Source organism: Topomyia yanbarensis, chromosome 2 (genome assembly GCF_030247195.1).
Source record: "Topomyia yanbarensis strain Yona2022 chromosome 2, ASM3024719v1, whole genome shotgun sequence".
Taxonomy (NCBI): domain Eukaryota; kingdom Metazoa; phylum Arthropoda; class Insecta; order Diptera; family Culicidae; genus Topomyia; species Topomyia yanbarensis.
Window position 1 is genome coordinate 418471406 of NC_080671.1, and position 27905 is coordinate 418499310.

The window sequence follows — 27905 nt, forward strand, 5'->3', positions numbered from 1 at the left end:
CGACTTCGGCCGTTTGGTCGATTCATGATCGGTTTATTTCAATAAGTTGACCTCTTCGAGACGACAAAACAGACTTACACCCTGTACGTCGACTGCAACGCGATCGACGGCAAGAAAATATTCTGAAATGGCGACGGATTGAGGCAGAAGTGATTACTTGATTATTTTTCTCTCGGGCCTTTCGATTATTGTGACGGATTTCGCGTTCCAAGAGGTACGATAATGGTTCGGAGTCGTAGATGTGCGTTCTGGCAAGTGTCGCGTGTGCGAAAAAAAGGTATTCGTGAAATAGCTGTACGCGGTGGGTAAAAAATGGGTTACGCTACCCAGTGGATTACGGTCCTGAATAACAGTAATGCTGATGGCAATGAAAACTCCTTTCACCCTTGAAGGATGGGCCAAAGAAAATGATCGAGAGAAAGAAAAAATCAATACAACGGTGAACGATGTGATAAAAGAAGTATTTTCTACCGCTTTGTGATGCTTAATGGTGAAAAATGCTTTCCCTCGAAGGAAGTATTCCGTTTGTTCGCCGGATGTCGCGTTCGCGATGGGAGGAAGCTTCAATCGCGAAAATGGCATTGTATTTCGTCGATCGGTTACTCGGATCGTCGTTTCGGTGGTCGTCGCTCATCGGTCGAAATGGTTTGTAACAAGAACTTGTTCCAAACTTCGAAACGGTCGTTTTCCGAATTCCCGGGTTGAATTCGCATCGCGCGTTCTGTCGTGGCCCTATTTCGTCGGGTACCGGGGTGGCGTGGCGGTTTTCGTTTCGATTGCGGTTTCGCCGTCGGTTGGGTCTTGTACGGAAGCTTCCCCCGAATCGTTCGTATCACGCGAAACTGAACTTTCTTGCTGGTTTTCACACTTCAACTTTCAAACTGATCACATTCTAAAGATATTGTATTCCGTTTTTTCATCCTATCGCTTTTGCAGAACGATATCCGTGTATGATTGTGTGCTAAATCGATCAGCAAATTTTTATTAAATTTTACTCAAGCTTGAAAAAGACCGAAACTTCCGGGTGTGAAGTTTTGTGCGCGTCGTACAGATGGACCGTAATATGTCCAGCGTCGGTCGCCTAACCAGACGGAGTCCGTCACCATCCCGTGGCGGACCCAAGTTACGCATGGACCGTAAGCCCAACCATGTCCGGATTAATGGTAGGTGCTTTCATGGTTTGAGTTAATTGGATTGTTATTGAATACGTTTTATTTTTGTTGCGTTCTACAGATCCCAGCCATCCGGCCGGTAAGCGTAAGGAGATCGACAACGTTATGCGGAAGGCTCGTGCCTTTCCTAACGAAACCTGGGACAAAAAACTGCTCGAGGTCGAAGAGAAAGATCCAAACCGTTGGCGCCATACCGGATTCAAGAAAATGTACATCGAAGATGATCCTAGCAGCTCGGACAGTGAACGTGCAGTGGGCCGTTACGGGAACGGCCCACCACCCTCACGACGCAGCCGTAGCCGATCACCGAGATCGCCTCCGCCTCGGCATCGCCGCAGTCCATCCCCTCCGGTGCGAAAACGTCGTCTGATTCCGGTATCTCCGTCACCACCGCCGATGATGCGGCGGCGACCTGTATCACTTACGCCACCACCACCGCCACCTCCACCGGAACCGGTTATGAAACGAAGACCCCGTTCGCCACCACCCCGGATGATGCGTCGCCTATCGCCACTGGAGTTTCACCGCAAGTCGCCGATCTCAGTGCCTGTTTCGCCCCGTCGTGCTCCCACCCGACGCATGTCTCCGGGTCCGCCGGTACGGCAGAGAGTTAAACGACCACCGTCGCCACCACCCAAGGTGAGTTTTGGTTGAAGTTTTGGTTCTGTTGTGCACACTTTATCTACTTATGGATAGTGTGATGGGATGGAATATCTTCTAAAAAATCAAGTTTCATAAAAGGCTCGGCTTTATATTTTATCCTCATACTCACTCCTAGAAATTCGAGCCTACTCGCGTTAATTATCCCTTAGATGCATAAAACTAATTTTTCTTTTGCACTGATTTTTAGGCATGGATGCAATATTTACCTCTTGTTGAGGCTTTATATCACAGAATTAGATATGTTGCCAAATGGCAACAGTATGCATTTAAGGGTTATAGTTTTCTCGAAATTGATCTGTATAACCGATGGAGTTAATCTATTGTATCAGCTACTCAATTAACATAAAAAGCAGTCCTATAGAGAGTTTTGGGCTAAGAGAACAGCGTGAACACTGCTGGAAAAGGAGATAGATAGTCAGGGCCACCTCTTGCCCTTATGGTTATCAACTTTTTTATGGTTGATACCTTCGGTCGCATGACGTTTTCTTGTAGTTCGGCATTTTAGCTCCACTAGAAAACAAGGGTCAAACTCGTGGCTGTGATCAATCTGGAAAATAATTTCATGGGCACCATCACATTTTTTTCATCGTGCCCACTCGAGTGGATCTCTCCTTAGCATTCCCTAATTAATTAGCATTCCCTAACTAATTTTCTAATTTTGATTAGAAGATGTGGGAATAATCACGAACATGAAGGACTAAACTACACATGATCGCATAGTTTTCCCGTTTTATATAGGATTTCCTATCTTTATGGGACTGATATGCGATCATGGGCAGTAAAGGAGTCGGAGCAATGCAGCAATACGGAGCGTAATCTCGGGCACCTTCGTGAACGAGCTGATGATGATACTTCCTGAAGCAGCCGTGGCTCGAAAGGAGCTGCGTTCACGTCTCTCTGTGCCTTCTATTGACCCAAGTCGACAGGGTTGGGATAACCCGGTATGTCCACCTTCTATTCTCCGTATTGCTCCATTTTCAGCGCCGCATCCCAGCAGGAACCCCATATCGCGATATCGTTGACGAAACACTAGATAGTCGAGTCGCCGAAGTTTGACATAATCCTCGCTATTGCGTTCGCTGCCATCGGCGACCGGCTGAGCCTCAACAACCACGTCGACTAGACGTGGTTGTTGAAGCTCAGCCGGCCGTCGACTAGACGTGGTTGTTGAAGCTCAGCCGGCCGTCGATTATCACTTCCAATTGCTTCAATGCTCGCTTCGATGCAATCACGTATCCTCCGACGTCGATCTGCATTCACTGAACCGCTTTGCAGTTTGCTGACCAGCATCACCTTCGTTTAGTGGTGAGTTATATGCAGCTTTTGATCTCGTTCATCCAGCTGTCGATCGCGTCTCTTATCTCTCTTCTTCGAGTGTCTTGCCTAGCACCGTTATTGATACGTCTTCCGCGAAACCGTTGACGGACTCGTTATTCTTGTTGTGATGCAGTCCGTCAGAATGCCGAGGTCTGTCCAGCGATTCCGGGTGGAGGATTGCGTCCGATTCACTGTTGGCCCGATGATTCAAGCCGGTGATTCGCTACGGTCTACTCGGAATAGTCCCCGAAGGTGGATTTTTACTACAACAAAGAGTTCCCCGGCAGTGGACGATTTTCCGAAACCAATGCTACCCGGGCAGATACCGAGGTTGGTTCTGGGTGGAGGGTGACTTACAGTTTTCAGGCGTCCCGACGACCTGTTGCCCGTGCTTCTTTACGATATACTCGAACTAATCCACGGCGGTGGGCCCTGCCTAATCAGACGAAGAAATTTCCCGATGTCGAAGGTTCTCTCGAAACCGTTATGCTGGATGCTGGTCGGTTAGGTGGCGAGGTTAGTCCTGCGATTCCGGGAGAAGAATGATTTCCGGTTCTCAGGTGCTCCGACGACCTCTTGTTAACGATGCGCGCGCTCAGTCTAGTCCCCGGCGGTTGATCTAGCCTACTGCGGTCGCGCTCGTTGGTCTACTTTATCTCTCTTCGGCAGACTAATTTTTCGAGTGCTAAAAACGGTCTGGCGATTCCGGTTGGAGTGTAACTTCTGGTTCACCGGTATCTCGACGACCCGTTGCTGGTCGTTACTTCTCTCGCCATTTTCATTACAACACTGACATGATCTGAATGATTTCTGTTCACCGCATCCCATTTTTCTTTGTCCGCGCACATTCCTTGGACGACATGGTTCATGTTAACATCCTCACCGACAATGGTTTGTTTTGCTCGTGCTCGAATCGCGGGCCTCGTTTCCTCTGCATCATCGCAGCGATGCAGAACGCGACGATCTCGCGTGGCCGAATCTATGCAGATTTTAGATACTTCTTGAAACAGCTATGCCCAGACAAAAACTTCACCATGTGCTCTGTTCACCCACACCGACAGGCATGAAAATAGTCGATGGGTCCATCTACCGTTCATAGCGTTATCCCAGTGATGTTGCCACTTGCTTAAGGTATCAGTTTTGGCTTGTTTACCGATTGCTGTCGTGCCTCGATCCCATAAAACTCGCTGTCTTCTTCGAGTAGAAGGTTTATAGAAGATGCTGTTCAGCCGAGATGTGTTCCACTTGGTCTGCAAAGCCGTTACCTATGCAGGTCCCGCCTATCTGAGCACCGATGTGATATATCTAACTATCGTGAGGGAAGGTGATATATAAATTTAATAAAAACTGCAAGGTGTACACAGTACGATAGTCGATGTAAAACTGTCTATTCAATTCTTTATCTCTGAAAGCTGAACCAGCCAGCTGTTCAGACAGGGTTGTAGTACTGGGTGGTCACCACAGTTCTTCCCCCTTTGGTCCAAATTATTGTACATCGATAATGGCGAAACTTCACTGCCATATATATAATTTAATTCACGGAAAAACTTAACTACCGTTACGATTCAGAAAACGACAAAACTTTACTGCCGCAAAACTAATATTTTCTTTTTTTATTGTAGTAAACGAAATCAGGATCTTGTAGACGACGCTTCGTCCTATTTGAACGACGCAAACAAATAGGTTCACGGCTTAAACTCGCTGATGGATTCGTACTATTCGATTGCGGCCACTGTAGCGTGGACGTGCCTTCCTGGGGGTCCACTACCCTGTTGCCAGGCGGTAAACTGTTTCTCTCTGAATCACCATCGTCCGAATCACAAACCATTGGTTGATCGTTAGGTGAACCTCTATAAATGAATGAATCTGCTGCGAAACCATAAAAATCGTTAGCTTCATCGTCAATGTCCTCTTCTTGATCATCCTCCCCCCTTCTTTTTCGTGTTGGGCTGCTCGCAAAAATTAAAGCTTGGCTCTTCTTGCGAGTGCCAAATAATTTAAGCTGATTCCGGTGCGCCAGGTACACCCGACCTCCAACGGAAACCTGAAATGTATTTAGAGAAATTCGTCTTAAAAATTTAGCTTCAAGCCATCGTCTAATATCGGTTGTTCTAAAATTTTTATAGTAAATTAAATCCCCTGGGTGCAAAGAGTCAATCCAGTCCCGGGTTCGATGTTGTACTTTGGTATCATTGTTATGTATAGGCATATTCACAACTTTCCGCTTCGTCATATTATTCCTAAAACTATTTCTAGGGTGGATTAAATCCAACAACGTCTTAGGCTTAAATCTAAACAGCCTACTGGAAGGAAACGAACCATCTTCCAAACATGTGTTCCTGTAACTAAACAAAAAGTACGAAACTATGTCTTCCGTACTCGATCCTGCCATTTCCGGATCCAACAAAAACTTCTTCAAACCTTCTTTCACCAATCTTACCATACGCTCAGCTTGTCCATTACTTGATGGGTTATACGGTTCATCACTTGTATGCTGTGCTTCTGAAAGAAATCAATTAATTCTTTAGATTTAAATGGAGGCCCACCGTCCGTAACAATTACGTCCGGTAACCCAAACCTCGCAAAAACGCTGATAAACTTTGACTTTACCCTCCTGGCTTCAGTACCAAATTTCATGTACTCTACTTCAAGCCATTTTGAGAAACTGTCAACAATCACCAGGAAGGTTTTCTTATCGAAATGAAAAAAATCCGCATGAATGCGACTAAACGGTTTTGTTGTAGGAATCCAGTTAGAGTGAGGAACTGGCTTAGAAACAGTATTCATTTGGCAACACACACTGCATGATTTAACGAAATTCTCTGTCACTATTCATGCCATACCAATAAACTGCCTTTCCTGCCATCTGCTTGATCTTAGTTATTCCGGAATGGTTTTAGTGTAAGAGCTTCAGGATCTGCTTTTGTAAACTTGCAGGTATAACGACACGATCCTGATACAACAAACACCCTTCTATTACTTCCAAATCCTGGTGTTGTGCGCAGTGCGGTAAAATATCAATTTCAAACGAAAATAATCGTTTCAAGTGAAACTTCGAGCCTTTCACTGTAAACATACCACCACTATATCAGTTGAGTTCGGCTGCCGTCTTCGTTTGAGTCACTCAAAGTTCACTGTCAATTGAATAACAGGTTCTAGTCATTTGACGTTTTTGCCTGTTTAGTTTCTATTGAACACCAACCTCACATTAGCACTGTCTCAGCTAATGGAAGTGAACCATTCCAATGAACCACTCACAAATGAATATGAAGGAACACTCTGACATAAAAATAACTCCGACCAAGATAATAAATAATATAGGGTAAAGGCTATGATAAGACGAGGCAACTCAAGACGGATACAGGTACGAGCATTTTTTCTCTGCATGAGTAAGGTTGTATTTTTTTCGATGAAGCTGATAAATCAGGAGGATATGAAAAAGAAAAGAATAAAACAAATGACGTAGTGGGCTTTTCTGCTTAACAAACATAAAACAAATGCACTCAAAAATGAAAAATGTTCCGAACCTTTCTTTCTCTTCTTCTTGGAGAGTTTTCTTTCCTTTCTTGTGCCCTGGTGAATAATTGTTGACAGATGACTGTATGCAACTAGCGAGGTTGGCAGTGCAGCCAATTTCTTTGTCATATTTAGATATGTTGCTATAATACACATAATAATGACTGTTTTATTAACTCACATTTCGCCAAAATATATCTGGAACTAATCAATCCAAGATTTTTATCATATACTACATGTTTCTAGCAAATTTGGTCAGCATAACAGCCTATTCATCAGAATCAAATTTGCCACAAACTTTGAAATAGAGATGGACGTACTACCAAAATACAGAAATATACAGAAATCGTATTACTAGTTGCTTTATCTTGTCTTAGGTGTAAACGGGCGAACTCGTTAAAGGTTCAAGATGATAGATAACGGAAATCGATGGTTAGTCATTTTAAATGAAGGCGTAGTTGGTTGAGTGGTAAGCGTGACAGCCACCCATCCCAGTTAGTCTGGGTGCACTCCCAGCCGAGGTCGCTGAGATTTTTCTGAGGTGTAAAATCTTCCTTCGGAAGGGCCGTAAGCCGTTGCCTAGCAAAAGCAAGTATCGGACTAACGTTCCTTCTGCGATCTACGTTCGGGCCAGGCATGCGCCGGTTTTGTTCAATAAACACTTTAGGATTACCAGGAGTTGCACATTAAAAGATGTTTCCCTAATCCCAAGCACTACTACTGATTCCCTGTGCAACTTCAGCTAGTCTAGATCGATAACGGAGTAGCAGCTACGGGTGGTCGTACAAGGTCAAGCTCAAGCTCAAGCTCGATGGTTAAAGTCATTTTTAAATCAGAGATGAGGGCAACATGGATACCATTTGAAAGGAGGTTAGGCCATTTTGAAATCCAAGATTGCGGCCTATAGTGACCAAGAAACTGTGAAAACAACTATCAATATGGGTATCATTTAAAATAATCATAAAATACCGTAATTTATGAATTTAGGCCATTTTGAAAACAAAGATGGCGGTTTCGGGTAACCACCACAGTAAAAACCATGATCAATATATATCTATATCGCTTTTGCAATGATGGTCACTAGATGACGGAAACTGATGATTGAGGACATTTTGCAATCAATCAATCCAATATGGCGCCTTTTGGTTACCTCAAATCAATAAACCCACCTTCGATATGACCTATTTATAGCATTCATATCGAGCAGAACCTTTTCGAATTCTTTCTGAAAAAGAAAAGATTCTCGTAGACTATAGACTGTGCTCGTAATGTGTTCCTATATAACCAGTGTGGAAATGTTTTACCTCTTCACCATGTCATCGGAATTGTACACAGGGAACTATTGGTAGAGGTGCAAATAAATAGCTGAATTACATATTTGATTTTAGCAATGAATTTGACAGCTATGTACAATTATGATAGCATACTGCGGCTATCATATTTCTTTTTCAAATTTTCTTAAATTCGCAGAGTTCAGACGAAAATAATGAATCTACTAATAACAGCTTATTGAAACTGGTTGCAATGAAAAATGTTATTTGGTAGTACGTTCATCTCTATAATATTTTTGTTGCAAATTTGATTCTGATGAATAGGCTGTTATGCTGGCCAAATTTGCTAGAAACATGTAGTATGTGATAAAAATGTTGGATTGATTAGTACCAGATAAATGCGAAATGTGTGTCAATAAAACGGTCATTATTATGTGTATTATAGCAACATATCTAAATATGACAAAGAAATTGCCTGCACTGCCAACCTCGCTAGCTGCATACACTCATCTGTCATCTGGCACAAGAAAGGCATGATAACCAAAAATACGAAGCCAGTTGTCTCTTTTTGTCTTAGGTTTACCCGGATCTCATTTGACTGGTGCTCACTGGGGAAATTGAAAGCTGATCTATTCATTTGAGAGGATCAAACGAAGGAGGTTGAATATGAATCGCGACTCATTTGAAAGTAGCGGTGAGTGAAGTGCCATGAACCCAGCTTCAGATTAACAACAACTGATGCGTTAAATGAATGTGAATGCTACTGCAGACGACTGATTGACTGCGTTCATTCAGTTTCGATTGAATGAAATGAAATTTTACTGCACTGGTTGTGCGTAAACATCTAACAACTTACGATCCATCTTCTGTGGTCAACCATGTTTCATGTAATAAATTATCTGTTGCAAAAACTTGTCTTTTTTTGCTTCATTTGCAATCAAAACATGATCCACCGGGAAGTCATCGGAAACATTTATACTTTTGATGAATTCTCTTTGTAAAGAAGCTGGTACATTTTCAGGCAGAGGAAATCGTGAGCAAAAATCTGCATTTCCCATTTTCGTTGACAGTCTGTAAACAATGTCAAAATCATAGATATTTTGATCAAGTACATATCGCTGCAGACGTGTCACAAACAACGTATTCTTGCCTTCTTTGCCAAAAATACCAATCAAAGGCTTGTGGTCAGTATACACAGTAAACTTCTTGCCAAACAGAAATTTGTGAAACTGCACCATGCTCACAACTGCTAAAGCTTCCAAGTGCAAAATTGGGTAGGATTTTTGGGCATTCGTTAAACTAAAGGAGGTAAAACTTATTGGCCTCTTCTCCTTTGATTTGGTGTGCGATTACTCCTCCTAAACCATGATTGCTAGCATCCGTTATAACGACTACGGGCATACTAGGATCATAAAACTCTAAAAGCTTTGGGCTCAACAAAGCTTGCTTACAGTCTTGAAAAACTCTGCTACATTCAGAGTTCCAGACAAACTTGACATCTTTTCTGAGTAGATGATACAAACAGTAAAGGCGGGCGGACAGATTGGGCAGAAATTTACCGTAGTAGTTAACTAAACCCAAGAATGCCTTCAGTTCAGAAACGTTATTTGGAACCTTGGCTTTCCGAATTGTCTCGACCTTTTCCGGAGATGGTAACAAACCTCTGTCACTCAAAACATGACCCAGAAATGGCAAACTTGAAACAAACCACTTGCATTTTTGCAAATTAACTTTAATGTTGACTTTAGACAAACGCTCCAAAACCAATGTAAGCTTTCAGTCGGCTTTGTCCTTGCCTGCTATTAAAACATCATCTAAATAACAGCAAACTCCATCGATACCTTTCAAAACTTGATCCATGATCCGTTGAAATATAGCTGCACTAGAAGAAGCACCTTGTGGCAAACGATTATAAGTAAACAAACCTTTGATTGTATTAATCACCATTGTTTTTCTGGATCGTCTTGACAATAATAATTGTGTGTACGCACCGGCCAGATCTAAAGAACAAAAAACTTTGGCACCAGCCAATGAGGCAAACAAATCTTGTGTTAGTGGGAGAGGGTAAGTATCGGGAATCAAAACTTTATTGATGGAAACTTTACAATCAATGACCATCCTAATACCATCGTCTTTTTTTCACCACAACTATTACCGGAGATGCCCATTCATTTGCATCTATTCGCGTTATGACGCCATCTTTTTCTAAACTATCTAAATGTTCCAAAACTTTGTCCTTTAACCTGAAAGGAACGTCATAAGCACGTTTAAATATCGGCGTATGCTCTTTTAGAACTAGATCAGCCTCAAACCCATTTATTGGCGTTGATAAAGACTTATCAAAAACATTGGCAAACTTACTTTGTATCTCTGCAACGATCTGATCTGGTGAAACCGACAGTTGATTAATATTGTTTCCGAAAGCCTTCCTCCAATCTGGAACAAACACATCCAACCAATCTCGTCCCAGTAATGGAGTGAAACCACTGCCGTTTCGCAAAATAATTTTAGGTCAACAGTCTTTGTGCGTCCATTCAGCTCGACCATAACCTCAATCTGTCCTTCAACCTTCAAACGGCTTCCATTGATCACTGCTAACTTCTTGTCGCATCTTTGTAGCGGAATATGATCGAAATCTCCCTCGTACATCTCCAAACTGATTACGGAAACTGCAGCGCCACAATCAACTTCCATTTTCAAGCTCAAACCGTCAACATAAACGTTGCGAAATCATGGTTCGTTAATTCTGTTGATCGATGAGATTAGCATACAATCCATCTCGTCATCCGAAACAGATCTGTTTAAACGACGTCTCAAACTTTTCTGATACTCAGTCATCTTGGGCTTTTCCGCAGGAGAATCGACAAACTTGACTGTTTTACTCTTGTTCTTCAAGTCATAACAAAAACGACGCGTGCGACCTTTTCTACGGCAGAAGTTGCAAAACAAAGTCTTTGTCCTGGGTGAAGAACGACTCCTGCGATCAAATGAATCAGAACGGCTTCTGCTTCTCTTTCTGGCCGGCTCTCGACTTCTTCTCCGTGAGCGATCTCGGGAAACTTCGAAGCTGTCACGCCTTCCTAGTCTGTTCAAAACGCTTACACGATTGGAATCGCCAGAGATCAGTTTAGCTCTCGCTCCTGCTAATTCTCTGTTTACGATGAGTTTCTCCGCTTTAGCCAGCGTTATATCCTCTTCATCGAATAAACGATGCTGCATGTCCTTGTCGCTAATACCGCAAACCAATTTATCGCGAATCGCCATGTCCTTAAACTCTCCGAAATGACACAACTCTGCCTGGAGCTTGACAGCGAGTATAAAATCTTCCGCGCTCTCACTCGGACCTTGGACACGTTGGTAAAACTTGTAACGTTGAATCAAATCACTTTCCGTTTTATCATACCGCTTCCTGAGAGCGCCCGTAATTTCCTTGAAAGACACGGTCTTTAAATCCCTTCCGGGAAAAAGAAGCTTCAGCTCACTGTACACTTCTCTACTGCAAGTAGCCAAAAACGACACTTTTTGATCTTCCTCACTGGTCACTTTATGATGCGCAAACACCCAATCCAGTTGCTCCAGAAACTGCGCAAACGGAATCGTTCCGGGAATGAACGGTTCAATTTGATTCACCAACGGCATACTTGACATAGTGAGATATAAACAAAATAGTGGAAAAGAAACAAATATAAAAAAATAGTTTAATTTTTCTTTTAAATGCACAAAACTGAAATATTTTTTTTTACAGTGCATGCGGAAAGATCGAATCAAAACAAACTAAATTCGACTACTACCCAAAAAAACAAGTTGTTCTGCAGAATAAACACGCGATAAACAATAAACTTTACAAGTCTGTTTTGTGCGAGAACGGTATGAGCAGCAACAAGCATAAGCTAGAGCATAAGTAAATATTGCAGAACCAAACGGTGAACCACGGTCGCTAGCGAAAGAATTTTTGTCGTCGCGCAACTAACGTATGTTGCAAGCAAATTCGGGTGCTGCACGTATACTGGTAGTAGTACGTAAAACAAAACCAGAACAAAAATGGTTTTCTGGTAGACAAAATCACTGTTAAAACAAAATGAAGCGCAATTTCTTTTGTGTGCTAAACAAGAAAAATGCCATTAAATTACACTTAAACATTAGTTCTGAAAACAAAATGTGCAAAAACTTACGTGATCGTTTACCAAACCTACGGCAAAACAAACCAGACGAAAATTCTCTTGCGCGGGATTCGCAGAAAACTTTTTTCCTTCACAAGGATCCAAACGTTGATATCTGCCAGAAAAACCAGGGGAAAATACCGTAATTCTCCGCTTAGACACTTCCACACCGCCAGCAACGGAATAAACTACATGTAGCCGTTGAAAACACTTGGCGGGGTTACACTTTTCCTTTTAATATGTTCTTAGGAACTGCACTCACTTCCAGCTAACAAAACGCCGGGAAACCTCCAAACACTTTCGGCACCTCTGGAAAACTTAACTCCCGGAATAGAAACACTGCCGAAAACAACTTTTCACGCGAAAAAATGCGATTTAATCTTCGTCGCCACTGATATATCTAACTATCGTGAGGGAAGGTGATATATAAATTTAATAAAAACTGCAAGGTGTACACAGTACGATAGTCGATGTAAAACTGTCTATTCAATTCTTTATCTCTGAAAGCTGAACCAGCCAGCTGTTTAGACAGGGTTGTAGTACTGGGTCGTCACCACACGATGTTGAGCACTCGCCAGTAGTCTCGCTTTTTAAAGTTGCTGATCGCTGAATTGTTGGGCATGATTCAAGATAGTGTCGAGATCACTTTTACGGCCCTTCCGCATGCGTGGTCGATATGGCTATTAAAGTTTAACCGGTCGTCTATCATTACTCTCAGTTGTCTAACTTCCCGCTTTGAGTTGATGATACACTCCCCTGACTCACCTGCTGCACTGCCTTTCGGTTGCTTATCAAAATCATCTGGGTTTTGTGGTGAGCTAACGTCAGCTTTTTCTCGCGCATCCTGTCTTCCACATCATCTACCGCCTCCGTTGCGACTACTTTTACTTCCTCTAGTGATTCGCCGATCACTAGGAGCACCACGTCGTCCGCAAAACCGATAATCTTCGCGCTCCTGGGGAGGTTCAGGTTCAGCACTCTCTCGTACATGGTATTCCAAATATTTGGGGGCCAAGTATGGAACCCTGTGGAACACCCGCTGTAACGGTTACACTTATTTTTTGATTGTTGAGGCAGTACACGAAATGCCGAACAGCCGCGTACTGCTTGTTGGTCGTGTGGAGGAATGCACTATTCTAAGGGTGACCAGTGCCCATAACCTAGGACCATTATTGTCGGGAAAGTGGAAAAAAAGCCACAAAGGGGGCTACTGTACCTGCTTCTCTGGAAAATATGCAGCCAGGAAGACCAACACCAGCACGAAGAAAACCAAAACAACCAAGGTCGTCTCGTTGCATATCCGGATAGAATTTTACAATAGCATTTACCCTGCAAACAATCATAAAACAATAAATATTATAGTTTCAACATTGTTCGATGCCAAGTTCTCACGGTAGATTGACAATAAAATTTCATGTAACAATAAATTTCACTGTTCAGCAAAAAACTGATACAGTGCATTCACATTAAATTTTACTGTTTTCGAGAAAAAAAAAATGTGTGGAGAAAAATTGATTTTTTTAATGTTAAGATTCATAACCACCCCCATTTTTCACTGTAAAAGTCTATTTTACATTGAAATTTACTGCAAAATCGTTAAAGTTTATTGTTTTTGTATTGTAGCATAACACTAAAACTTACTGTAAATTATTGTAAAAATACTGGGGAGCACGTCGTCGGCAGTACTTATGCCAAACGACGTGCTCCTAAATTACTGTACTGTTACAGTGAAAATCATGGTTTTGTTACTGTACATTTCTCTTCGGGTAGTGTCAGCAACGGAAGGAAGCACAGGTGCATATCAACAAACGTTCCTGTTCGATTGAAAGTCGATTCTGCATCTGACATCAGCATTATCACGAACAAGATGTGGAAGTAGATTGGAAAATCGAAAGTCGACCTACTTGAAGAGTAGTGACAGCATCTGGGGAACCTCTGGAACTTGCATCCGAGTTCTGGTGTGTCGTGATCATCCAAGGCGTGTCAAAACAAGGTTTGTGTCGTGTTGCAATTCCCGGGATTAATTTGTACGTTTTAGGTACCGACTGGATGGAAAATTTCGGTCTGTGGGACGTACCCATTAGCCCATTCCGTAGCAAAGTGTGCACTGAATCAAAGCACAGCATCGACACACTTCAATCACAGTATACCGATGTGTTAGCCACCTAGGCGTTCTTAAACCAGTCGAATACATCGACTGGGCTGGATCGCTTGTGGCAGTGGGGAAACCGATCGGTAACATACACACCTACGCTGATTTTTCGACTGGGTTAAAGAGCGTTCTTGAAGCTAACCAGCATCCACTGCCACTTCCGGAAGATATATTTGCAAAGATGGCTGGATGCAAGATCTTCAGCCATACAGATCTATCCCTCACCATCTATACTCACAAAGGGTCTTTTTTTCAATTTACCCGTCTGTTACCAGGAGCCCTTTAACAGCTGATCGACACGAATGAAACCAGCGGTTATTTAGACGACGTTCTGGTCGGGGGAAGAACAAAAGAGGAGAACGAACAAAATCTTCGTCGAGTGCTAAGTCTACTTCAGGAGTACGGTTTTACGGTGTAAATAGAGAAGTGCTAGTTTTCAACACGACAGAATAAATATCTAGGCCAGATTATGCACGTTGATGGTATCAGACCTGACCCTAGTAAAACTGGAGAACAAGCTGGAGATTGTGGTATCGGCGGACGCATAAATTGTTGGTATCGGTGCCAGGATTGCTCATCGTTGTCCAGATGGAACAGTGAAAGCGATTAGTCACGCATCTCGGAGTTTGACACCTGTAGAGTCGAACTGCAGCCAAATCGAGAAAGAGGTTCTCGCTCTGATTTTTGCCGCTACTCGTTTTCACCGAATGTTGTTTGGGAGACATTTCACGTTGGAAACCGATCACAGGCCACTTCTTTGGATATTTCGCTCCAAAAAGGGCATCCCAGTCTACACTGCAAACCGACTCTAACGGTGAGCGCTTACTCTACTGCTGTACAATTTTAGCATACAGTATGTGTCCACGGACAGTTTCGGCTACGCCGATGTACTCTCTCGGTTAATCAACATATACAGTCGACCGGATGAGGATTGTCATTGCGTCCATTCCGCTCGAGAATGTCATGCAAGATGTTGTGAACCAGTCAGTGGAAGCCCTACCGCTCACGTTCAAGCTAATCAGGGCGGGTACAGAAACAGACCCGATTCTCAAGCAAGTTATGCAGTACGTACAAGAAGGCTGGCCGGCCAAAAATGATCTTCAGGATTATCAACTTCAGTAGTTTTTCCTTCGTCGAGACGGTTTGTCAGTATTTTCCGGATGTATCACATACGGCGAACGGCTGGTCATATCGTCGAAGTTCCAGAAACGTGTTCTCGACCTGCGGCACAAGGGCCATCCAGGTGTTCATGTAATGAATGAACCAGTGTTGCCAAAACCAACAACAAAACAACTCTTGCATCTAGGGATCTAGGCCCTTACTAGAAAAATCATGGCAACGTGTGCATATCGATTTTGCTGGACCAGTCGACGGCTAGTTTTATTTCATTCTGGTTGACGTTTTTAGTAAGTGGCCAGAAGTTGTTCCAACAACGCGCATTACCAGATGAGATAACGGCGTGAGTCGGATAACGAAACTATCGTGAATTCATCTAATCCAGTCAAGATACCGCTGGATATTCTGTTGGAATCATGATGCTTGAGTCGACGTCAGCCGGAACCAGCAGATCCGCAGTACCGTTTACACAAACGTGTCGACCTTCATCAAATACCCAACGTAGTCAGCGCCGCCTTCCTAAAGCTGCTCAGCAATAACCGATCTTGTTTCGCCACTCTTCGAGAATCCGAAGAGCTCCAGTTAGATATGCGCTGTATCCGCTTTATTAGGAAGGGGGAGGTGTTGGGGTGGCAATCCTATGTGACACAACGACCCGAGCGGTGGCTCATCATCTGACGTAATTGTCATATTGATTGACGTCGCCCGCGTCGAGTGGAGTCACAAGTTAGATTGTCCCGCGCCAAATCAGTCGAGAAGCTCCATCGTTTTGTTTTATATTGTATCTCATAAGAATAAAGTTTTAATTAATATTGTTGCGTGTTATACGTTTTACGCGGTATTGGACCAACGTAACGATGAGGATTTTGTCAGTTTCGCGTATGTTAGCGATCGTTTCATTTTGTTCGTCGATGGTGTCGATATTATGGGGGTTATTCCGAACAGTCACTTTAGGTGAGGTGACACTTTTTCTCACTCGCGCGATCACCGAAGTCACCTAAGGTGAGACGAGTCACTCACGTGACTCTCTGTCACGCTATTCTGGTGTGTCACCGCATTCTGTTAGTCGTTTTAGGTGACAGCAAAGTGAAGAAAAAAATGAGATGACGACGGTGAAAAAAAACATTAAATCGAATCGTTGTCCGTTTATATTATGAATGTCTGGTATTCGTCGTATTTGTTGCTTTTTAAAGCAATTGCATAACATATTACAACTATTTGTAGTAGTTTTGTTAATTTAAAAAACTAATACGGAAACGCTCACTAATAAGTTTGTATTTGTAAAAAGCACTGGCAGCATTATCAAAGAACGGCATGAATCGTTAAAAAGTATAAAGTTAAGCAAGCTTATTGTGTATTAAGACGGTTTGATTTTTCGAACGGTTGCGGTTCGATTGAATCCGACCCGTGTCGTTATATTGAGAATGCAAATCACATTCGTTCGAAAACTGCTCCGTCGTAATGCAGAATAAGCTTAATAATAATGTTATGACTAATCAATCCTACCATGAAGTTTTTTTTCGGATGCCAGGTTTCGTAGTTACTGTTTCATTGGACACAGAAATTCGAAAACAGATTTTTCTGCGTTCTTACGTATATATAAATCTTATTTCATTCGCAGTTCCATGTACACTAGGTTGATATGTAATAACTACACATTAAAAGGTATCATTCAACACCTGATCAGTACTTTTTGCTTTGATGTTACTAATGTGGTCGTATTCTTGATGGTCACATCATTAGCGTTTCTGCATTAGAATTGGCAGACAGCCTTTGTTGATTATAAGATTAGGGAATGTGGGGAATAAAGTGATATAATGTCTTTTTTGCGCCAGCAAAGCTCCTTGAGCGTCTCATATACGAGTTACGAAGGAAATTGAGGTTTCGATGAAATGCCGGAAGAGATGAGGAGCAGCGAGTTTTACAAGAGGGACTGAGACACTTACTACCACCGAAATAAAATCTGTAAGTAGCACTAATACATATATAATTTCAGGAACTGTGCGGGATGGCGCTGGACCTGTGGCGTTCGACTGGCATAGTCTATTCTCATTGGTTCGAAAGTCTTCTTGGCTGGTTTTGGTAGATGTGTGCAAGTGAAAAGATCAATTCACTTGGATGGGGGACATGTGGATCCTGCTAGTTGTCGACTCTTTTGACCTTTGGTATGAATCTAAATCAGGAAAGATTATTTAGCTCGACCAAGTACAGCAGCTTCTAGAAATGCTGAGTAGCCTTTTCGGGTCGGTGTAATCTGACATTCGGTTCGAGAAAACTTTATGGGGAATCGCGAATAAATATTACCCAATTATTATTCTTTATGGGCAGAGATTCTTTTTGTGAAACTTTGAAATGTCTTCACCCGTCCAGTTAGTCAGAATAATGTAATGGTGAGTATTTTTACCGCATCCATAAATAATCCGCTTCAAACCAAGGAAATTAGGAAGAGACGTAAGCGGATTAATGCGAAATTCTCACTATTGTTTGTTTTGTTGTATTAGCTACCCTAATAAACATCTTATGATCCAAGAGCCTAACGACCTGTTCAGGGTATAATCCAAACAATATGTGGAATCGTTGGATTATATGGGTTAAAGTTCGAGTATATTTTTTTAATTTTTTTTCATTGGGTTGCACCAAAATGTGCAGTTAAGGGCATCATGAACAGAGTCACAAGGTGGCAGCAAAAATGGCTGCTGTCGTTTCTGCTTCTTTTTATTTCATCGTCAAAATCAAAACATTGCATTGGCGTGCAAGACAAAATCGTTTGAAACTTGAATGTCTTAGCTCAGATTGCTTAGAGATTGTATCACTGTATGAACGCATGTTAGCATAAGCAGATGAATAGATTCTCTTCACGGCATTTTGACTCGTTTGGGAAATTTGTACCTTTTTGTTTTTCAAAACAAATGAAACACGCGGTAAAAAATCAGCCAGCTGATTACTGAACGATACACTTGTGTGCATTCCATCTCCTACCGGTATAGTACGCTCGAGCTGTACACAGATGTTGTAACGTAAGCCGAACATACCCGAACATAACCGAACCTTTGTTGTGATTTTGGCATCGCTTCACCTTAAGTAAAATATGCAAAACGAAAAAGTTGTTGCCACTGATATATGTAAACAGAGATATACTTACAGTACACGAATGCGTTCCCACTAAGTAATTGCATGTACTTTCTATCTCTATGGCAAGCACAGAACACAGTAAGGAACCTAAGTAACCATAAGCATAAGCATTGAACGGTGATTGAACCATTGCACAATATTGTCTATACATTTGCACTAATGTTATTGTTATTTATCAGTGTGCAATCGGGCTGTCTCAATAACCTATTTTTGCAACCTATGTGCATTAAATGTGCACCTATCGGCTCACCGTTGCACATGTCAGTGTGTGCAGTGCTCTGTGCATCTATAATTGTGCACCCGCCTTCCCATGAGCCTTATGGCGGCTCAGAGTTTGTCCTTTCGTGTTGCTCAGGGATACATTCCTCCTATGCACATCCACACATAAGCACACATGCATATAGAATTTGATCATCCCTGTTCCATTCAATATTCATATTTGATACGACCCTCAATTTTTTCTATCATTAATATGCTGAGTAACCAGACGGGAAAAGTTCTGTTAGTGTTTCACAAAAAGAATCTCTGCCTATAAAGGACATGAGAAATATTTATCCACGATTCCATATAAATATTTCTCGAAACGAATGTCAATCTGGTTCGACTTAAACAGACCGCATCGACCCGAAAGGGTTGCTTACCTTTTCTAAGAGCCGTTGTGCTTGGTCGAGCTAAATGATCATAAAAAAGTCCTGAATAATTGACTATTTCTTAGGTACCACTCCTGTACTCCTTGCCCGAACTAACCCGTACCCAAGGTCAAAGTCGATAACCAACAGGATCCACATATCCCTCCATCCAAGGGAAAAGATATATCCATTTGTAAGTAGAAGCACACGTCTACCAACCAGCCATGAAGACATTCGAATCAATGAGAATGGACCATACCATTCGAAAGTCACAGGCCTAGCGCCACCCCGTACAGTCCCTGAACTGTTTGAGATGGAATAATAATGTATGTTAGTGCTACTTACAGATTACATTTCAGGGGTAGTGTCTCACTTCCTCTTTTCAATCTTACATATAGGATTTTCGATTGATGCGCACCGGTGTAGTGGAGTGCACTGGTTTTGCACTTTCTAGCAGAAGTGTCAATGGAACATACCCAGTTTTCTGCACTTCTGCTAGAAAGTGCAAAAATGGTACAGTTCCAGTGCACTCCACTACACCGGTGTCAATCAATCGAAAATCCCAATAGAATCGATATCTCTCGAATTCGCCATTTTCTTTGGATCTCTGGTGGCGTAAATATCAACTATCTGAAGAAAAAAAGACATTATATGTCAATTCATACATATTCCCTAATTTTAAAATCAACAAAGGCATGAAACGGTAATGATGTGACCATCCAGAATGCGTCAGACAGCCTTAATTGACCCTTTTCGACACTAGCTTAGCCTTACCAAGCCGTAACGTGGGTGGCGGCGTGAAAGCTGCCAAATCGGGGTTGAGCACATCTTGAAGCAACATCTGATGTTGCTCCAAATGTATGTGATCCAAGACTGACTTGAATAGTTCCACTGAGCATAGTTTTCATACCTTACTTCATTAGATTCACTGTTCTCCATTTACCCACGATTATACATTTGCACTAATCGGCCCCTTATTATAGCATTTACAATGCAATTGAGTTCAATCGGAATTACACATTCTTATCACAATATGACAATTTTTTTATAAAGGTTTTCTGAAAATGCGTGCATGCGTTGAAAAGTTCTAACGCAGCCACCACGAAATCTCGGAAACCAATTTATTTATAATTATAAAAATTTTCCTGCCAGAAAATCCTATTTGCCAAGAAATATAGTGAGTGCATGAAATTGTTTTCAGCAAACACACGCCAGGCTTCACTGCACCCAAATATGCGAAAAGGTGATTCGAAAACGACATAAACCTAGAAGCACCAGATTTAACGGGAAGCATAATTTCCTCAATTATCGTACCGGGCCACTGTAATTGATCGCAATGGTAGTAAAATGCAATCCCAATGGGTGAGGAGAGCCCACCATATATTTACTAAATGTTAACAACTGTTCAAATCGTTTCAATAGTCCCTCCCAAACTCAATATTTAAATTATAATCGTAAAATATTCAGTCAGTCAATATAGAATGTCTGAAATAAAGTACCTATTTACTTAATCGGTCGTAGATTTTCATAAAAACACTTTCTCCCAAAGGGTTCGACTAAAATTCCATAGGACCCCCGCAACAATTTATGTTCATGATACTCCTGAAAAATGCGGCAATGACCATATAGAGTAATTACACCAATTATGGATATACTATGTCCATCATAATAATGTTTTCAATTTGTTAGTAGTTATTATTATTTCATTATTTTCAATAGGAACACAATTTCCGAAATACATATGGTGGGATATTGAATTTTTGAACTTCTGAATCAATAGTAGAATATGAAAAATATATTTCATGCATGCTTATGTAACACAATAATTTCAAAGACTAGCTAGCATGGACTTAAGTTGCCGGTGAACTATATAAGAAGCAACATAGAATTTGCCTGGCTCGCCCTAATCAGTCCTAGTTCTGAACCTTGAAAGAGACAACATGCCGTCGTCGCTGGCTACATAGGTCGTGTGTCGGGCAATCTTAGCTTAAAACTCTAAACATAAAAGACAATCGCGCGCCTCGATGGTCCGCCGCAGCAGAAGACGTAACGTCAATCTACTTCTATCACTAGATAACACCGCGTAAAAACAACCACTCATTAACAGAAGTAAGCGGATAAATCCAGATCCCAAAACCTTCCAACAACAAATTACGTGCCCGATACTCGAAGACCAAAAAGAGGCTTTCCATTCCCACCCAAGAACGTCAATACCAAGCGATGGGAATTAAGCAGGCCACTTCCGGGGAGGAGAGCAGCCGCGAACCCACAAACAGTAACACAAATAACCAACATCTTACATGTAACGAATAAGAACTTACATGTAACGATGAGTTTATTTTCCCCTGGAGCTAGATACTCTTAAAAGATGATCTATGCCGTAATGGAACATGCTTTTAGATCCCATCAAAACATCTCTTCAATTGACTTTCAATACCAAGTAGAGGCGCATTCCTAATCATCTATATTGATTGATGGCCTAAATAAAATATATGTTACAAAATGAAAAAGCTTCTATATTTATCCCAAAATGATATCCAAAAACAAATTTGTCACACAAGTCGTGTCTAATAAAAATGACTTTTTGTTTGACAATTATTACTTCTAAAAAAACAATAGCTATGTTGTTGTCATCTTCTATTTCATCAGTGCTTTTATGGTCGTTATCGTAGCTCAGAATAATATAGCGAAGGAGGATAACTCCAAACCTTTAACACATTCCCTCTGATGCAAATATTAATCAAAAAATCGCTGTGCAGCAGATAGTTCCATTAGTCGCTCCAATCTCAAAAATATTTCATATACCAGACTCACAAAAAACTGGTTACATTAATTTCAATGGTTAATAAAATTATAGAAACTCATACTTCATTACAAATTTCCAACAGATTTACAGAGTTGCTAAAATGTAAAAAATAAAATCGAGAATCAAAATTCAAATTATCAACCGCCTTACCTCAGTTGCATTGTTTTTCCTTATTCCAAAAGTCACCCCCATTAGTCACTTTTCATATTCCCTTAGTCACCTAATGTGACAAAATTTGTCACCTTGGTGACATCTCTCACTTTAAGTGAGATGACTTGAAAATTTCCGATCACCTTAGTCACGTGAGATTTGTGTCACCTCACCGAAAGTGACCGTCAGAATAACCCCCTATACTACACGTGGTGGTGCAGCAGATCACTCCGGAGCATCGCCTAGTTTCCAGCAAGCACTGATCGAGATCCTCATTCAGCAGCACAGACTCATCAGTCAGGTATCTCAGCAGATGACAGTAACCCAGATATACTGGTTGCAGTAGAAAAACTGGAAAATCGACAATCGTTTTTCTCTCTTGTTTAGTGCTAATCCATGATATCGGAAGTAATGCGCTGTTGGCTAGTTGGCGGTGTTTTTAGTGCCGCTTTGATTAGGGGAGATCCTGTAAAAAAGAACATGTTGCATAAAAGGGTAGACTGTTGGCAAAATCTCTGAATTTTATCAAAATGTTTGTTTCATTGTCTTTGTTTTATAGCCAAAAATGTGGGACGCGGAAAACCCGGCCACTTTCCCCGGTCCCGGGGTAAGTTGGCGGTATATAAGTGTACTCCACAAAATAATCGATCAAATGGAGATTCAATAACTTGTTGGGTTTTTATGGAACATTCTGAAAGTCTTTCTAATAAAACAGTATTTTAACCTATATTTGCCATTATATTTCAATCTTAACCCATTATATCCTAGCGTATGAAATTTCATACGCAGAACTATCAATCGTTTAACGCGTATTTACTGCAGAATTTTGGCATCTAACTGCTTCATTATTGCACTAATGGGATCATTGCACCTCATATTTCATTGTGAAACAAGACAACAGCCATTTTTTTTAATTTTGTTTACATTTTTTAACAGTGTATAGTTGGGCCAAATGGCGGCTGAAAAGTAAGCAATACATTTAATTGAATTTTATTGTTGGAATTCGTGCTAATAATTCCATTATGTGACAAAACGTTCCTACATGTGTAAAAGAAGTGTTGTCTATCAGAAAATCCGAAGAAATATGTCAAACAACTTAAAATTTGTTGTTTTTATTTAAGCGTACGAAATTTTTTGCTCGAGATATTTTCATTCTCAAAACCATTTTAAGCGGTGATTTTATTTTTCCCATAATCTTTGATACATTTTTTAGTGGAATTGAAGATATCACCGCATTTGGCTCACTTTTTGAAACCCCTGGGTTATAATGGGTTAATACCTTCGACGCGTACTCCATATCCAACGGCAAATTTTCCAAATTCTTCAGGCGATTGGCCTCTGCATTGACGAACTACCTAAGAAAAAGATTGTCGAACTTTGAAATAAATTCCATAAATAAAAATATTTAATCACTATTTTTGCACTGTAAATAGTACCGCCAACTTGCCCTGCGTGCGTCACCACCAACTTACCCCAACCGCATATTTTATAAAAAAAAAAACTATTTAAAAATTAACTTTTGTTTGTTGATAGATGTAATATGTATACGGATACTGAAAGCTCCTTTTACGCACTATCGAAAAATATAGTCATTTGTGGAATACATTAAAAATTATCTAAATAACATAAAATGCTCAAAATTAAGAAAATTTACTTAGTATGCTCGAAAACACATTATCTCCCACAACTGGACGGCGCCAGTAGTTGAGTGGCAAGCATGACCGCCACTCATTCAATGTGCCTGGGTTCAATTCCAGCCCAAGTCGTTGAGATTTTTCTGAGGTGAAAAAATCTGTGGTCACGTCTTCCTTCGGAAGGGAAGTAAAGCCGTTGGTCCCCGGTCCATGAGTTGATGGATCGATATTCTAGTCCAGATAGTAGAGTCACCTCTCTGGCGTCGGTAAAGAAGAAGCAGAATTCAACTTCTAAAACTTACTAATAAATTCCTCCTCTCGTTATACTTGTGGAGTGCGCAGTAGTATATACGGCCTCTGGCAAATTTAATGTTAAAATAAATTTACTACATATGTAAAAAAGCAGGTAAAGTCTCAGACGCTTTAAGTTGTTATCAAAAGCAAAAATATTTCAACAATGTTTTCGTAGAATTGTCAGTATTCAAAAGAATGTAAACTCTTAGAAATTCTTAGTTGCATTTAAAATCAATAAAATCCAAACAAATTTTCATGTTCAAAGGAAAGTGAAAAGCTAAAAAACGCAGTTCGCTGCATCTTCTCAAAAAAAAGTTCAATGTGCCACGACTATTTCGAGAAACTGCATCGCAGAAAATTACCGTTTTGGTAACCTATTATTTCGGTTATTGACCTACAGGTCTGGTTAATCAAACCTGAGGAATGAAGCTTAATGTCTATTATGCCAAATGGCTTTATGCTAAATGGCCATTATGCCAAATAGTCATTATGCCAAATGACCACCGCTATGGTTGTGGCGAGTGGCTTTACCCAACTTGATGCCAAACGACGTTATGCCAAATGGACTCTCCCGCCTTTTTTTACAATGGAGAATACATTTACGTACTAGTCCAGTACACGTGCTATTAGTAGATGCCAAGCTACCACACGGGGTGTACTGGGGGTGTGTCGGGCTCGAATGGTGACGCAGCCATTAATACCGACTAGACTCCATTGGGCTCCGCCATTGTTCCTCCCAGGGAGTACCTCTAGGTATTACTTCTGGTGGGATGGCTGTACTTGATGTACTCATTCACTCTCGCTCACGTTCATGCATCCTGTATGAGGCTTACTTGGGTGCTCTCTCTGTCACACCTTGATTCACTCTCTAACACTCCACATGAGGCTGACTTTTGTGCTCATCTTTTTCGTTCCTTGCGAGGCTGACTTGTGTGCTCACCTTACTCATTCCTTGCTAGGCTTACTTTTGTGCTAGCCTCTACCATACCATGTAAGGCTGACTTTTATGCTCACCCTTAACATGCCGTGTGAGACTGACTTGGATGCTCACCCTTTCACTCCTCTGCCACGCCACGACGCATCGATAGCTGAGTCCCAACATACTACGCTACGACCCTCCCATCTTGGCATGAGGCAGTCCACATATACGCGTATACACTCGCTCTTCTGCCTTGCTTCGGGGTGGCTGGGTTTACCCCTTACGCGGTTGCCAGTCGCTGCGCCAAACCTGCCTCAGCATGGCCAGACCATTCACTCACTTTTTTTTGCGCTCGGCCTTTTTCGCTTCAACTAACCAGTCACTAGTTAGTCGTGCCCATCGTCTGTTGCTCGGTGCGCCAAATTACCTGTAGCCTACAGGCAATCTGGGTGGTTACCTCCAAGGTTACCCAGAAGGGAACTTCAGTCTAAGAACCCCGTCAAACATGATGTTCCATAGCACCGGGTTAGGATCGAGCCCTGCGGGACTCCGGCGGTAATCGGAATCCTTTTCTGACCGGCATCGGTCTCGTATAGCAGTACGCAGTTCTGGAAGTAGCTTTCCAGGATCCGGTACAGACCCACCGGTAGGCTAAACCGGTGTAACTAGAGTGCGATGGCATCCCAGCTTGCGCTGTTGAATGCGTTCTTCACGTCAAGTGTCACTAACGCACAGTATCGAATGCCTCGCCTTTTTCGTTGGATCGCTATCTCGGCAGTCTTTATCACTGAGTTGATAGCATCCACCGTGGACTTACCCTTCCGAAAGCCAAACTGGTAGCTTGACAGGCCGTCCGTACCTTCTGCCTGTTGAGGATGATCTTGGGCTGTGCTAACGCAACTCCGAAACCTTTTTTTAACGGCGTTTTATCTCTTTCTTTGCAGATGAGCCAATCTCCGTCAATGTCCAGCTGCTCGGATGAATCTTGTTCTGCATGCTCCGCCGATGACCGCCATCGCCGTCCTGTTCGGTAAGTATGTGCGATCGTGTAATTCGTCGCAGGACAGTCGACAACCTATACCGCCACCACCCTTCTCCTTCGATGGGTGTCGATGTGCTAAAAATATCCAAAATATTTGTGACAAAAATCTTGGTCGCTAATCTTCTTGTTCCCTCCCCCCATCCCGCGTAACGGCAGCCGTTCTCGTTCGATATCCGGTCCGCGTTCGCGTCATCGCGGTGCCACGCCGCCTATGGCACATGTTCCGAAAAGCCGCCGCGAAGTTCCGGGACTTCGTCCGATGAGTCCGCCGCCGACGGATCCGCGCCGTAAGGAACCGATGCCGAAGGTTCATCGCATCGATAAGGTAACAAACAGTGTGTTGTAGTTGTTGTATCGGCACACAGATTTTTGATGTCACCTTTTATAATGATTTTATTTGCGATTAAAGGATCCTCGAGATCGTCCATCGCGGCCCATTCCTCCGCCACCGCCCGTCGAACGGATCCGGCATCCGCAAACGCCCGACTCGGAGAAAGCTCCGTCACCGAAACCGATGCGAGTCTCGAAGCACAAGCCCATCCAGGAGAACTTTCGCCCGGTTAAGATGCGTCAGCCGAAACCATCGTCAATGGAAATGGTATCGTCTACTTCCAGTAAGAAGCACAAGCAAAAAAATGTAGTGAAGGTGAGTGGCATTTACAGTAGGGACAGAGAATTTCATGCTTAAATGGGTTTGTTTGCTCTTGTTAGGTTCGAACACGTGTTAAGGTCGAAGGAGAGCCGAAACAGCGTCGTCCGCGTTCGCCATCATCCGGTTCCGAGGAATCATCTAGTAGTGAAAGTTCGTTACCACGGTTTACTGCCACCACACGACTATCGCTTTCGGAACGCTTCGGTAAAATGGCTCAGTGGAGCGTCGATCGAAGCAATATGGAAAATATGCGAATTACGAAAAACAGCTCCGGTGGCGATTTGAAGGTAATGATCGAGGAAGAGTTGGAAGCACCGCCACCGGTTCGATATACTTACTCGCCGGCTCCGGCTGGGCACTTCCCGGAGGAGCTGATGACCACCGGGCCGACGGGTCTTTCCTCATGGGATGATGTTCGGGTGCGGTACGAGTATTACAAGGGTCGTGGCTATCTTAGAGATTTGGATCTGCAGGTAAGGGGGAGAGATTGTTGATAACTAATGGTTTTTAACACATTTTACACTTTTAGGACTACATCAAATGGGAGGAGTGGTGGTACAAGTACCAGGAATGGTTAAAACAGGAACGCTACTATGAACTGTGGGAACGGTCACAGATGAATCGTCGCCGCAAGAAAGTACCGATCTCGCAGCGGCTTAATTGAGCGTTTTAATCCGTCACCGTGGCCGATTCTCTAACATTTGAATTTAATGTAACGGCACAAGTCCGCCCTGGAAATGCATCTTTCGAGGGCGAGCTTTCATATTTTAGAGTAAAAATAAACACCCCCCCCCCTTATTTATGTATAAATGTTCTCAATGTGCATTATGGAGGCAATAGAAGGAACAGCTGTAAGAGGATCGCTAGATGCACCGCGCAGAAGATCTAAAATAGAAACAGAAACGACCTGTTGTAGTAGCCTTTAGTATTAATACAGTTTATTAAAGTGTATTTTATTTTTTATTTCTAGGACTCCACAAAATATCTGTAAAGAATCAGTAAATAAACAGGATTACTGAATCATTTTTGTTTGCGTAAATACGATACAGAAACCTATCCAAATCCTGATTTTGAACTCTATTTTAAACTCGATAGATAAAAAATAGAAGGCGAGTTTTGCGGGGTTTATATACTGCCCATAAACGCATAAGAGTCCCATGTGGATTTTTGTCGAAAATGAGTTATCCTTTGGATTGTATTCTGTATCACCACTAAATCACACTGCACAAATAAGATTACCGGGTTTGTTCAGAAAATATCAAAAAGAAATACTAAAACAT

At 42.0% G+C, this 27905-nt stretch overlaps 1 protein-coding gene across 1 annotated transcript; it reads left to right on the forward strand.

Moving 5' to 3' along the window:
- The first annotated feature begins 80 nt into the window (after window positions 1-80).
- Window positions 81-27648, forward strand: LOC131685208 (serine/arginine repetitive matrix protein 1-like). The gene is made up of 8 exons (XM_058968769.1): window positions 81-214; window positions 937-1163; window positions 1234-1811; window positions 25876-25961; window positions 26130-26298; window positions 26383-26619; window positions 26685-27098; window positions 27155-27648. The coding sequence occupies exons 2-8, from the start codon at window positions 1052-1054 to the stop codon at window positions 27287-27289; spliced, it is 1731 nt and encodes a 576-aa protein (XP_058824752.1). The 5' UTR covers window positions 81-214; window positions 937-1051; the 3' UTR covers window positions 27290-27648.
- Window positions 27649-27905: the final 257 nt, after the last annotated feature.

Excerpts from the sequence above, each read along its gene's own strand:
- LOC131685208 (XM_058968769.1), top strand. The coding sequence starts at position 1,052 with ATGGACCGTAATATGTCCAGCGTCGGTCGCCTAACCAGACGGAGTCCG. Across the intron at positions 25,962-26,129 it reads CGCCATCGCCGTCCTGTTCG|CCGTTCTCGTTCGATATCCG; the intron begins GTAAGTATGTGC and ends GCGTAACGGCAG. Across the intron at positions 26,299-26,382 it reads AGGTTCATCGCATCGATAAG|GATCCTCGAGATCGTCCATC; the intron begins GTAACAAACAGT and ends TTGCGATTAAAG.